The sequence below is a fragment of the Candida albicans genome, chromosome 7 (genome assembly GCF_000182965.3).
Source record: "Candida albicans SC5314 chromosome 7, complete sequence".
NCBI classification, from domain to species: Eukaryota; Fungi; Ascomycota; class Pichiomycetes; order Serinales; family Debaryomycetaceae; genus Candida; species Candida albicans.
The window spans coordinates 480,349-493,222 of record NC_032095.1 but is presented as its reverse complement, the minus strand read 5'-3'; the positions used below and the strand labels follow the sequence as shown (position 1 = coordinate 493,222).

The following is a 12,874-nucleotide window of genomic DNA, read 5'->3' as shown; positions in this document are numbered from 1 at the left end:
CAAAACCGATGTGGAATATTCATTTTGGAAAGGGATATACCAACACCACACTAGATCTTGTTGAAAATTAAAAAAAAAACACCACACTTCTCTTTTTCCCTCTGAAAATTGCCAAAAAAGAAATTTTTTGTGTTCGTATGCCTGTGACTGTTATTGCTAGTTGATCAAAACTATACTGAACGGTAAGTTTACCTAAAATAATTTAATAGTGCTATTCAAACACTAAAGTTGTCTACAGTATGCTAAAACTCTAACAAATTGCTAATATGAAATAAACTCGATAATCATATTTAGACCGTAAACTACTTTAACTCTAATATCCAAGCAGAGAGTGCATAATCAGAATTAAAGTTGGTCAATACATTATTTTTCAAAATATCCAAATTGTTCTACTATTAGTTTTAGTATTTTTCTATTTTTGAAAACTTCATCATTTATTTAATTTTTTTTTTTTTTCAGAACTATAAAATCAATAACTTTTTATAACTTATTTAAGCTTTTTCAGCAACAATTTGAATTGGAATAGCATGTGGTTTACCTCTGAGAATAATAGCAAAATCACTATCAGAGTAATGGTATGGGTCGTTGATACTGACAGCAGCATAAAGTTTATCAGAATCTTCGAATTTTAAAACACCATCTTCACCAATTTCAACAGATTTTGGTGGAGTGACGGAAAATTGTATGATATCAGCTTCAGTACCAAAGTTATATTTGAGTTGTGGACTAGCTGGGTAGTATAAAAGTTTGGATTCATCATCGTAAGCAAATTTAGATGAGGTGTCACTGACGAAAGCATAGTTAATACCAGCACCTTCGTGTTTGTAAGTAATACCTTTACCATTGACTCTTTCATCGTCTGATTTGATAGACAAAGTGTATGAAGTAATACCAGCTAAAGCTTGAGCGGAGAATAATAAAGCAGTGGTAGCAGCAGTGAAGAATTTCATTGTTAAAATTTATTTGTAGTAGTAGTAGTTGTTGTTGTGGTAGTAGTATTGGTTTGTATCAATTGATTGATGATTTGAAAAATAAAACTTGACTTGAAAATTGGAAATATCGAACCCTTTATATATTCTCAAATTTGATTGATTATGGATATCAGTTTTACTTATGACGTGGAGTACATAATTCTATTAATAGAGGTTTTCACTTGAATGATCGTTGTAAGATTAAAGATAACGTCATTATTCTCATCGGAAATTAAAATCAACAAACACAAGATTACGAAAGATCAACAAAAATCATTTTGACAGTTGTGCCCCATATTTCTGTTTTTTTTTCCATTGCATGGATGTCGGTTTTATTATTCCGCGATGGTGAAAAAAACAAATAATATCTCATTATGTAATATGACGTCATAGAAAGAGCATTTTGTGTGTGTTATGGAATATTTCAGATCTTCCGTTGGGGGAAAGGTGTGGGGGATGCAACAAACACAAATGCACTTCATGCAATGAGCGACACTAATTTAGTTTACACTCACGTTTCTATTATTGTTAACAAGTTATTTTTAGAAACTAAAAATCAATTAACCCTATTTTGTTTGTGACTGCAAAATACCAAAAATTTCACCTGAATTTATTTCAGGAAAGGGTGGGGGAGAGAAGGAAATCCAAATAAAAAGAAACTAATAACTGTTGACCAAGCTAAAGTACTGCAACTGTATAATTCGCATTTGCTACCAATCGTAACAGGCTAAAGTGTAAAGAAAACACAATATATCTTTACTAATTACTAAACTCTTCTCAAGTCAAGCAAAATATTCTAAATGATGTAATGTGTAAAATTCAAGGGGGTCACTAAGAGGAGGTATAATATTTGATATTTTAGTCAAGAAGAGGGGGGGGGAAGGTGTTCACTATATTTCTCATAACCAATTACAAGCCAAGACAAAATAGAACAAGAATGACCATCATTATTAGTAAAGATTAATAAAGAACCACCACATTATTTACATCAACGTGGTAAATGATAGTGTGGAGTTTCGGATCTAGAAATATAATAGAATTGTAGTATTTATATTATGCAAGAGATTAAAAGCTATAGAAACTGTCTTTTTATATATGATACAAATTGGTTGAAAAATGTCTAACAAAAGAAACTATCATTGTAACGAGAATGAGGAAGGATCGATATTGTCCACCAAGAATAGAAAAACACACACCTCTATTTTTCATTGATTGGGTTTTTTTGTATTGTGAGAAGAAGGTATTATAATTTCCATTTATTGGTGAATTCAAATACAATTGGATCAAACCCAGCTAAAGGATCTTCATCATCAATTTTAATTTCTTTTTTATTACCGACATGAGAATCTCGATAATGACGAAGGTAATGACCCAAGACTGAACTTCTTGAAGTACAATTTACTTCAAGAATTTGCCAACAATTTGTACATAATACCCCTTCTCTTTCTAATATATGAGCATTGGTTCTTCGTTTTTTCTTTTCTGGTTCATCATATTCTCCCTTTTTAAATTTATATTTACCATAATATTTAGGATCAGGTACAGAACATCCATTAGTTAAAATCCCATGTTTATAAGCTAAATGATTACCATATGAGGAATTTTTAAGTCCAAAAAATTCAATGGTTTCACAATATGGACATAATCCTGCTCGAGTAGTATTATCAGGTTTTCTTGATTTATCCAATTTTGTTAAAATATATTGTGCTTCATAAGATGTTTTTTTAAAATTAGGATTAATAGAAATCTCATAATCTCCATGGAAATAAATTCGTGCTAATTTATCTAATCCATCTCTAGTATATAAAGTTCTTTGAACACGGCAAGTAGTAGAATTATTGATTGATTCAATTAATTTTTCTTCCAATATTAAACATTGATAAGCATTAGGGACTCTGAATGAATGATTTGATAATTGTGAGGAATATTCATAATCTGGAATAGAAATAATATTCAAATTGGAAAAATCTAATTTTGATACTTTATAAAAGTTTTTGTTATCAAGTTTCCGTTTCCGAGGTGAAGATGTTTTACTGCTATTGACACTGACACTAACGCTACCGGAACCACTGACAATATCAATTGGGGAATTTAAATTAGAGTTCAAGTTAGATTCTGAATTTGAATTGGAATTTGAATTTGAATTGGAAAGGTTTTTCAAAGGATAATTTAAAGACAATTGCAGTTGTACATCTGATTTGGTTGAATCAACAGAAGTTGATCGGTTTTCAGTCACGTGTGACATTGAGAATTTTGATGTGAAATCAATTGTGTTCCATGGATCAAATGTTGAGGAAGATTGAGGAAGTATCAGAATAGCATTCTCACCATTGTCACTGTTGTCAATATTTGCATCAATATTGTTGTTGTTGACACAATTAGAATTACCAAAATCATTCACCAGAATATCGCTATTGCTATTGTTGTTGTTGTTGTTGTTGTTGCAGCCATTAAAATTGTCTTTTTGATTGTTTGGTTTCCATTCATCAATTTCTTTACATGCTTCTTCAAATAGCTCAATAACTTCTTCATGAGTAAGTTCAGTACTAGTCTCATTTGTATCAATTGGTTCTAATGAAGTATTCGCCGAGTCCATGACAAATTTTATATATCCATTCATATAAGTTTTTGGAGAAACAGTGGCACTAGAGGGAGAAATGGTGATGGTATTCTCAGAATATTCGTGCAATAAATGTATCAATTCATTTTGGAATGATAATGATGATGATGAAGATGATGAAGAAGAAGTAGAAGACGTAGACAATGATGAAGATAATGATGGGTTTATTGAAGTATTGACTTGATGATTTTCTTCCAGTTCATTAGTTTTTTTCAATTCATTTTCTGACAAATCATAAGAAACAATGTCTAATAAGGAGCGACTAAAAGTGGATTGTGGGAATAATTCTTCAGGAAATGATATATCCATTAAATTATCAATTGGATATGACATATTCAATATAATATGGTCTTGAATTGCCGACAATTAATGTGTTTTTGGTTGCAAATGTTTATATGTGAGTTTATGTATATGTRTATGTGTATGTGTATGTGTATGTGTATGTGTATGTGTATGTATGTGGATTTATGTGTGGCTGGTGAAAAAGAAGATGACAGATTGAACAAAGGAATAGGAAAAGGTATGATTTTTTGGATGCAACAATATAATATTACAATAATTTTTCAAAATCCTAAGCAATTAGATGTTAGATGAAGTGAAGTGATGCAAATTGTTCGGTGTGTAGATGTCGTATGTAGATTTAAGAACTCTCTTGAATGAGAATGAAAATTGTATTTAGGAAACTTTTGGAACGAATGTTTTAAAAAGTTGTATTTGTAATTATTGATTAGGAAAAAGAATGAATTTGAATTTTTGATTATTCTATGATTTTTGTTTCTATGGGTGGTAGGTAATATCTATGTGTTTGTTTATCTATCTTTTTAGCTTCATGTTTTAGTTCCTTTTGTTTTGTATTCTTTTTTAGTTGATTTTTGCAGCAAAAAGCATATCAAACATTATTCATAACCTCTGCGACTTGATTCTATTTTGTATTTATTCATTGAATGGGAGAGAGTGTGTGAGAAGGGGGGAGGGACTGGGACAAAAAACAATATACTCCAAACCATACATAATTTGTACTTGTGTTTGTGGCAATTCAATGAGGTAATATGTGTGGTTTATAGATTTTTCATGAAATGCTGCAACAATTTTAAAGTTTCTTTTTGATATGCATCCATAAGGAAAGTACAAGGAATTTCCTGTCCAAAAAACAAAAAAAAAATTCTCAAAACAACTATCTAGAATATTATTCAACCAAGTGTTAATCAAATTAAACCTGTAAAATCTTCTTAGTTCATCGTTGGATAGTTTGATAAATTGATTGCTGTCTACAAATGGAGTTTACCTTTTTGTGTTTATGTACAGATTTGTGGTTAAAAAATTTTGTGCGTGTACTTTTGGATAACTTTTTTTTTTGCAATCAGTTTTCATTCTTACATAGTAAAGCTATCATGAACTGTTTCACTTACACTTGTAAATGTATATTATATAATTATTTAATATTAACACACAAACTTATTGAAAAAAGAAAAACAAAAAAAAACTACCAAAAAGAATAGAAATGATTAGATAAACGATATAAATGAATATATAAAAACACATTAGAGTTTTGAATGATTATACATGTTCCAAACAAAACTAAATTAATAAATAAAAAATTCATAATGGGTGTAGTTTAAGCCCAAAAAATTCAACAGTACAATCAATGAGGACTTTTTCTTCATTTTAAACATCTTCTGATTTGGCTCTTTTCACTCTAAAAAATCTGAATTTTGATGCATTAGAGAGTCTTTCGCCTTCTCCAGGACCAGTAACAGGGTGATTTCCTGATTCGTATTCACCACGAGGGATTTCTCCTGAACTTTCTTTAGCATAAGTCTCTTGTTCACCTCTTGGTGTCACTTCAGATCCATTGGTGACACCAACACCTCTGTTTCTTCTTCGTGTAGATGTTCGAGAAAGACAAGTCAAGACCACTAAACTAACAAATGAAATCAACAAACAGGCAACTGCAGTCCACAAAATACCAAATGCCTTGGCTCCAAGAACAGTGGGGAACCCGGCTCGATTCCATTCTCTCCGACCTTTAGTATGAGCAGCTGTAATACAACAAGCAGCCGTAATTGTGAATAAAAGAGAAACAAATGCCGTGGTCAGACCAACAATTCCAGCGACAAAATAACAAAAATTCAATGGCGCAGCAACCATTGCCGCAACACCAAAGAATAATCCAACAAGTATAAATGCCCATCCAACTCGGGATAAATAATAATAGGTATCTCTATCATCAATGAAATTTTGAGGAATACCACTATTTCGACCAAAATTATCTTCTGGAGAATAAGGAAATGCAGCCTGTGATTTACCACAATGAGCATTCTTATTATGATCAACACCACACATTCTATAAAACGTCCATCTTGTTTTATTGTATGGAACCCCAGTGAGACCGGATGTATCGGTTTCTGACCAATAGAATTTCCCCAACACTGAAGATGTTCCGGCACCATTGATGATAGTGAGGATTAGTAACAAGACTGAACCCACCAAGAAAAACACGGGGATAATGTTTAATGCTCTCATATGATGATATTAACCAAATTGAAAAAAAATAGCAGAAACAAAAATAAACCGAAAAAGAACAAATAAAAGAAAGAAAGAAAGAAAGAAGCAAATTAAAAAATAAAAAGGAAAAAATAAAAAATGACAAAGGGGGAAGGGGGAAGTTGAAATAACTTGTTGGTGAAAGGTTTTGGCTTTCTTGATTTATTGTAAAAGTAGGCTTTTCATTTTTGATAGTGAGATTGCTTTCCTTTCTTCTACACTTCACTTGTATTTTTTTTTTCTTTGAGGGAGGATTGCAAACACTCCATTATAAAGAAGTTTGTGGCTGTAATTATAAGTGGAATGATCAGAGTATGATTTGGGGGTAAGGTAAATAGAAGAACAATGTATGTATGATGATTGTTAATTACACATACATACATATACACACACACTGGCCAATTGTTTTGTTTTTTTCTTTTTTTTTCATAAAAAGCAATCCATTCAATTTTTAGGGGATGAATAATATGACGGTGCTTTAATTGTAAATATTGTATTTTCCTTAAAAAAAAGGAAACAAGTTTATTACTGGGTGACATGTAGATCTGAAGAAAAGTGATTGGTAACATTAGTTTCTCCCATTTTGCAATCAAAACTAAATTATCAACAATTTATAATCTGGAACTATTTTAGTCAAAATAAATAATGGACTTTGCATAAATGATAGAGATTTCTGATTATATATAGTAAATAAACTGAAAAACAGGATTAGTTTCAATCCATTATCTTCTCCAAGAGTCAATCCGTGTAATTTAGTGGGGAGGAGGGGCTATAAACCTCTCAAATTCAAGACAAGTACTAAAAGTAAAATCACTTAACTCATTGATTGATTTCCTTATTGAAGATTAAAGTTTTAAGTTATAGTTTAATATTATGTGAATTTGAGGGATCTAGGGAGGACGAACGGACGGGAGAGAGGGAACAGGGAATTAGCCGGAAGAAAGGGAGAGCGAGAGAGAAAGAAAAACAAACAAGAATTGAGGAGGAGGGAACGAACGGGGAAGGACGGCAGGCAAGAAGAGGTGGGGACATAAATTTAGACGAGAACAAGCAATCCTTAGTACCAATCACTTTAAGAATTTCCCTCCCCTTTCCCTCCCCTCCCCCCATTTTAATTATTTTGTTGTTGTTGTTGATAACTCTCTCCTCTTTTTTTTACCCGCTTAATTATTATTGTTTATCAATAGAGTAAACTAACCCCCCTTTCCTTCCCTTTTATTTTTTTTTTTTTTTTTTTTTTTTTTTTTTGCATTGTTATCTTATTATCTTATCTCTTTAAAAATTTGATTAAATATGATTTTAAACAAGATATATATAATCCTCTAAAAAATTCTTTTTATTTTGTTGAATTAGAAAAAGAAAAGAAGGTAATCTTTGATAACACTATCTTGGGTGATTTCTAGGAGAGTATATACTTTCGTATATTAATATTAATCTAAGAATTGAATAATAAGATAACTTAGTTTCTTGAATTAATAGTATTAATTAGAAGAGTAAGAGATAGCGAAGAGATAGAATTAAAATAGCAAGCAACGTTTTATCAATTTAATTTAATTTTAAAATTCTTGGATGGTTCTGTTTTAAACACCCCCACCCACCCAAGCACACACACACACACACAGCAAAAAAGCAAAGAAATCAGGGAGAAATCAATTGATGGTGGAACTAAATTTTCTCATCTAATAAATAACAATAATAAATAATAATAATAATATGATGACCGATTTCAATTGAAATTTATTATATCATTCATTCATTCATTTTTTTTTTTTGGTTTTCCAAGAATTTTTAACAATTTTTCCGAGAAAATTTCCCATTCCTATTCTACTTTTCATTTCAAATGGAATCATTCTTCCTTCTCCTTCCTTATTTAATATAACAAAAAGCTTTAACTCTGGATGTATTGAAAAGAATATTTATTCACATATATCCAAACTCAATAGATCATCACAGACAATAAAGATCGACCACTAGTTATTATAAAGAAACCTGCTCCCCACGCATACACGCTTCATCCAACATCTCACCACCACCACCACTACTATCACTATCACCACAATGGGTTCATTTTCTTTCCCCAAAAACATAACCACTGCAAATGGTTTCCACCAAGAACAACCAAACATACAGATAGCAGCAACAACAGCAACATCGGGCTCACTAGTAGTGCCAGAACTCACAATAGAACAATTTTCCGAAATAAAACTACCTGCCGTGGGAATCGAGTATAACAAAACATCATCGAAACCAATATATGAAGGTGCCAATGGTATTATATTCAAAGGTAGTGATGCATCACATTCAAAAGTTGTTGTATTGAAACGAGTCAAACAAAAATGTGACCAACCATTGCATGATTATATTCAGCAAGTGTTACGAGAATTCAATACTATGAAAATATGCAATCACAAAAACATTATTTCTATATTTGATCTTGCCACAATATCTGATACTAAAGAACTTGCATTAATTCTTCCTTATTATCCCAAAGGTGATTTATTAAATTATTTATCTCGATTACGACGATTTAAAATTGAATTATCGGCAAGTTTAAAAGATTCCATTTTTAAACAAATTTTAAAAGGAGTGAATTATCTTCATGGTAAAGGAATTGTTCATCGTGATTTAAAACCAGAGAATTTTTTAATTGATTCTGATGGGATATTAAAAATATCTGATTTTGGTTATAGTTTAAATATTAATAATCATCCTTTATGTCATGAATATTTTAAATCAAATCCTCATGAATTATATTGTGGTACCAATAGTTTTAAAGCTCCAGAATTATTTACCATTGAACATGAAATAAAATCAAATCGATTTGATTTTGATGGATATTTCAAAGATGATAATACCATTACGTGTTTTGATAAACTGAAATATTTGGATTATTGGGCATTGGGAATAATTTATTTTGTCATTTTTTTAATGAAAAGTCCTTGGACAACTGCAAATTCTTTAGATTCGAAAAATTTAGCTTATATTAATTATTGTAAACATTATCCTAATTCATCATTGAAATTAAAAGAAATCTTGATTGAATTGAACAAGAAATCTCCTTCACTGTTTACTGCTATTTCTAACAATAACAATAACAATAATGGTCATAATAATAATCCAGCATTAAATTTATTTAAAAGTTTACATTATGATTCTCGTGAATCAATATTAGGATTATTAAATCCTCAACCAGATAAAAGATTAACTCCTAATCAATTATTGAATACTAATTGGTTATCACAAGTTTATGCTGATCCTAAAGATTTAATAAAATTATTAAAATGATAGAATTTATAGATATTATATCATTCAATCTATAAAATCAATTTGAAAAACAAAAGAAACTCCATGTCATGAATTTTTATCATTAATGTTGTTATTATTATACATTTTTTTATTTATATATATTTGTTCACTTCTTAGAAAAAAAAATTATTTATGTTTGAAATTTGTTTAAATTTACTTACTTATTCGTAATGTTCAATTTCTCTTTAATAAATTGATCAATATATTCAAGTTCAGGATCTTCATATTCAAATTGTAAAAATAATTCATCTAATGAATTATAATAATATGAATAATTTGAATATTTATATTCACTGATATCATTATATTGTGAATTATAATTACTCAATTGTGATGATGTTGATAAATTAGGTAATGTTTGTGTAGCTATTGATCGATATTTTTTCATTGATGATTTTCGATTATTATTCATAATTGTTGTTGTATTGGAATTAGCATTGCCATTGCCATTGCCATTGCCATTGCCATTGCCGTTGGTGTTTGATTTTGATTGATTATGATTATGATTGTTATTCTTTATATTATATTCTTTTCTTTGAGGTGGCTTCATTATTGATTTTAAAGATGAATAGTTCAACAGATTATAATAAGAGAAAGAGTTCAAGTTTAAAAAGAAACATAGTACCTATAGATTATTTTGGCAACACAATTCTTCTATTATATGTTTCTTTGTTGAAGATTTCAAAACTTTTTACAACCAAATTCAATACAAAAAGAGAACACGTGATTTGATTCTATAATTAACAGAACTCAATTTACTATTACTTTCAAATAAGATATTTGTACATACATACATATATATATATATTAATACAAAAGAATAACAACTAATGAAAAGCATAAGCTAAGTTAATACAACTTGAAATAAAATATAATCTGACATACACTTAATCTTATTAAGATTTGCTAATATAATCGACATAGAAATAAAAAAACAAACACTCACACACATTGGGGTATAATTAATATCAATATAGTATAATATGTAATATAATATAGTTTAATATAGTATAATATAAAATAAAATGACAGCAGTAATACAAATTTAACAATAGCAATAATAGTAATAGTAATAGTAATAAAAATAAAACAATAGTAAATATTCACAAATGAAATTAAAAGATTAAAATCAAAATCAAAATCAAACGTTCATAGCAATCGATAATAAATGATAATTATATGATAAACATTAATGAAAACAAACAAATAAAAAAAATAAAAAAAACAGCAAAGTAGAAATGAAAATAGGATATCATCATCAACAATCACAATACAATAAAAATTAAGAAAAGTAAACTAATATCATTTCTGATGATAATTTGAGTATCCATAATTCCCACCACCACTACTTCCTTGTTGTTGCAGTTGCAGTTGCAGTTGCAGCAGTTGTTGTTGTTGAGATTGTGATAACCCATTAGGTGCAGGGTTAGTAGATGTTCTTCTAGAATTTCCTGGACCTCTTACTCCTAATGGATTCTTAGAAAATGATAATCGAATACCACCTTTCCCATTACCACCATTTGGTCTTGGTAATGCTCTACCATACAATTCTGCCAACGCTCTTGTTGCATGAGCAACATCTTCAAATTCAACAAAACACATTGGTCCATGACTATGACCACCACCGCCACCACTACCACCGCCACTGCCAGTCCCATTATTAGAAGAAGATTGATTCTTGGTTCTAAATGAAAGTCTTCTAAACCCTTTTTGTGGAGAAAATAAAGTTCGAAGTTCAGATTCAGTGGCATCGGGTGGCAAATTACCAACATATAAAGTATTACATGGCGGATTCTGATCAGCAGGGTTTGCTGGAGGTGGGACTCTTGCCAATAATGATAAATCAGGAACATCTTTTGATGAAGTAGACCCTTTATCAAGCGGGCTCGTAATGGCTTGTTGAGTTGGAGTTGATGTGGAAGTTGATGTTGTATTCTGATTAGAAGTAATAGATTGTTGTGATATATTAGGTGGGGCATGAAACTCGTTCGTAATTGAACTAGTATTCGATGTTTGGGGTGCAATTTGAGATTGTGTGTTTGGTTGTTGTTGTTGTTGTTGTTGTTGTTGTTGATGATGCTGTTGTGCCTGTGATTGTTGAATATGAAGTTGCGATTGAGATTGGGGTTGCAGTGGAGGTTGAGGTTGAGTCTTACTTTGTAGTTGAGACTGTAGTTGCAGTTGAGAATGAGCTTGAAGTTGGGAATCATGCAGTTGGGGTTGGTTTTCAGGTTGTTGTAAAATTGCTCTTAATCCAGCAGCAGTTGGACCCAAATGTGTATTTGGTATATTTTGATTCGAAGTCATAGTATGCAATGCAGGTGCAACATTAAAAAATGCTGATGATGAAGTTCTTCGACGATCAGGTTGTATCTGTTGTGGCGGTGGTGGTTGCTGCTGCTGCTGCTGCTGCTGTTGTTGTTGTATTATATTTGATCCATTACTTGCACTGCTATTACCATTCCAGTCTACACCTGATGTCAGGGAATTTGCTGAAACAGCTGAAACACCAGAATTACCTGGTGTTGGACCCCATGAATCACGAACAAGATTTTCATATTCTCTCGCATCATTTTGAGATTCCATCAATAAAATTGACTTCCCACTCATATCTGAAAGACCAATAGGTGCAGGACCCACAGATGGGGGACCAGACCCTGCTGGTTGAATGCCGATAATTTCTTGTTTTGCGTGTGGATCTTGTTGTTGATGATGATGATGATGATGTTGTTGTTGTTGTTGCTGCTGCTGTTGCTGCTGTTGATGCAGTTGATGCTGCAGTTGATCTTGTGCAAATGGATCACTGAAAACAAATCTAGATCTTTGGTTCCCAATAGATTGCCGTTTCGAAAGCATATCAAAAGAGCCTGTCAGACTTGAGTTTCCATTGTCAATTGAATTGCTTGAAGATTGATGTTGTAATTGTGAATGAGGAAGATTAGGTGGAGAAATGTTGGTATTTGGTGGTCCCGATAACCTTAATGAATTAAATGCAGATTGTGTGCTAGAAATGTTTGTTGGTGATCCCAACAATGTGCTATTTTCGTATTCAACTTTAATAGGAGGGTAATCAGTACCAAATATGTACTTACCATCGAGTAGTTTTCCAGTAGTAATGCAAGTATTGATGTTTTTGAACACAGCATATATCTGATAATCTTTAATTTCAATGCTTAACATTTCTTCAATTACCAAGGCAAATATTAATGTTGCTTCTCTCCTAGTTAAATCGGGTGGTAAATTACTAATCTTTAATAAACCAGTAGTCATATTGGAATCAACTTGTTGATTACCATTAAAAGATGTATTAATCATGCCAGGTTGTTGTTGAATATTATGTTGTTGTGTTGATATACGAGAACCTGAAAGTGTCGGAGGTGGTCCGTTTGACTGCACAATACTATGAAATTGGGCCATGCAAAGTTATGACAAT

General features: G+C 31.1%; 6 protein-coding genes across 6 annotated transcripts; 1 reads left to right on the top strand and 5 right to left on the bottom strand. All coding sequences in view use genetic code 12, as the record gives it.

Annotated features, from left to right (window-relative positions):
- Window positions 1-491: 491 nt before the first annotated feature.
- Window positions 492-950, bottom strand: CAALFM_C702260WA (uncharacterized protein; the record flags this gene model as incomplete). Its single annotated transcript, XM_716235.1, has 1 exon — window positions 492-950. The coding sequence occupies one exon, from the start codon at window positions 948-950 to the stop codon at window positions 492-494; it is 459 nt and encodes a 152-aa protein (XP_721328.1).
- Window positions 951-2,214: 1,264 nt separating this feature from the next.
- CAALFM_C702250WA (uncharacterized protein) lies at window positions 2,215-3,924 on the bottom strand (the record flags this gene model as incomplete). The annotated part of the gene is made up of 1 exon (XM_716236.1): window positions 2,215-3,924. One exon carries the CDS (start codon window positions 3,922-3,924, stop codon window positions 2,215-2,217), a length of 1,710 nt encoding a protein of 569 aa, XP_721329.1.
- A 1,332-nt stretch (window positions 3,925-5,256) lies between these two features.
- On the bottom strand, window positions 5,257-6,114 carry FMP45 (Fmp45p; the record flags this gene model as incomplete). Its single annotated transcript, XM_716237.2, has 1 exon — window positions 5,257-6,114. One exon carries the CDS (start codon window positions 6,112-6,114, stop codon window positions 5,257-5,259), a length of 858 nt encoding a protein of 285 aa, XP_721330.2.
- A 2,079-nt stretch (window positions 6,115-8,193) lies between these two features.
- Window positions 8,194-9,420, top strand: CAALFM_C702220CA (uncharacterized protein; the record flags this gene model as incomplete). The annotated part of the gene is made up of 1 exon (XM_716239.2): window positions 8,194-9,420. One exon carries the CDS (start codon window positions 8,194-8,196, stop codon window positions 9,418-9,420), a length of 1,227 nt encoding a protein of 408 aa, XP_721332.2.
- A 178-nt stretch (window positions 9,421-9,598) lies between these two features.
- On the bottom strand, window positions 9,599-9,991 carry CAALFM_C702210WA (uncharacterized protein; the record flags this gene model as incomplete). The annotated part of the gene is made up of 1 exon (XM_716240.2): window positions 9,599-9,991. One exon carries the CDS (start codon window positions 9,989-9,991, stop codon window positions 9,599-9,601), a length of 393 nt encoding a protein of 130 aa, XP_721333.2.
- A 752-nt stretch (window positions 9,992-10,743) lies between these two features.
- WHI3 (mRNA-binding protein) lies at window positions 10,744-12,858 on the bottom strand (the record flags this gene model as incomplete). The annotated part of the gene is made up of 1 exon (XM_716241.2): window positions 10,744-12,858. The coding sequence occupies one exon, from the start codon at window positions 12,856-12,858 to the stop codon at window positions 10,744-10,746; it is 2,115 nt and encodes a 704-aa protein (XP_721334.2).
- Between the last annotated feature and the right edge of the window lie 16 nt (window positions 12,859-12,874).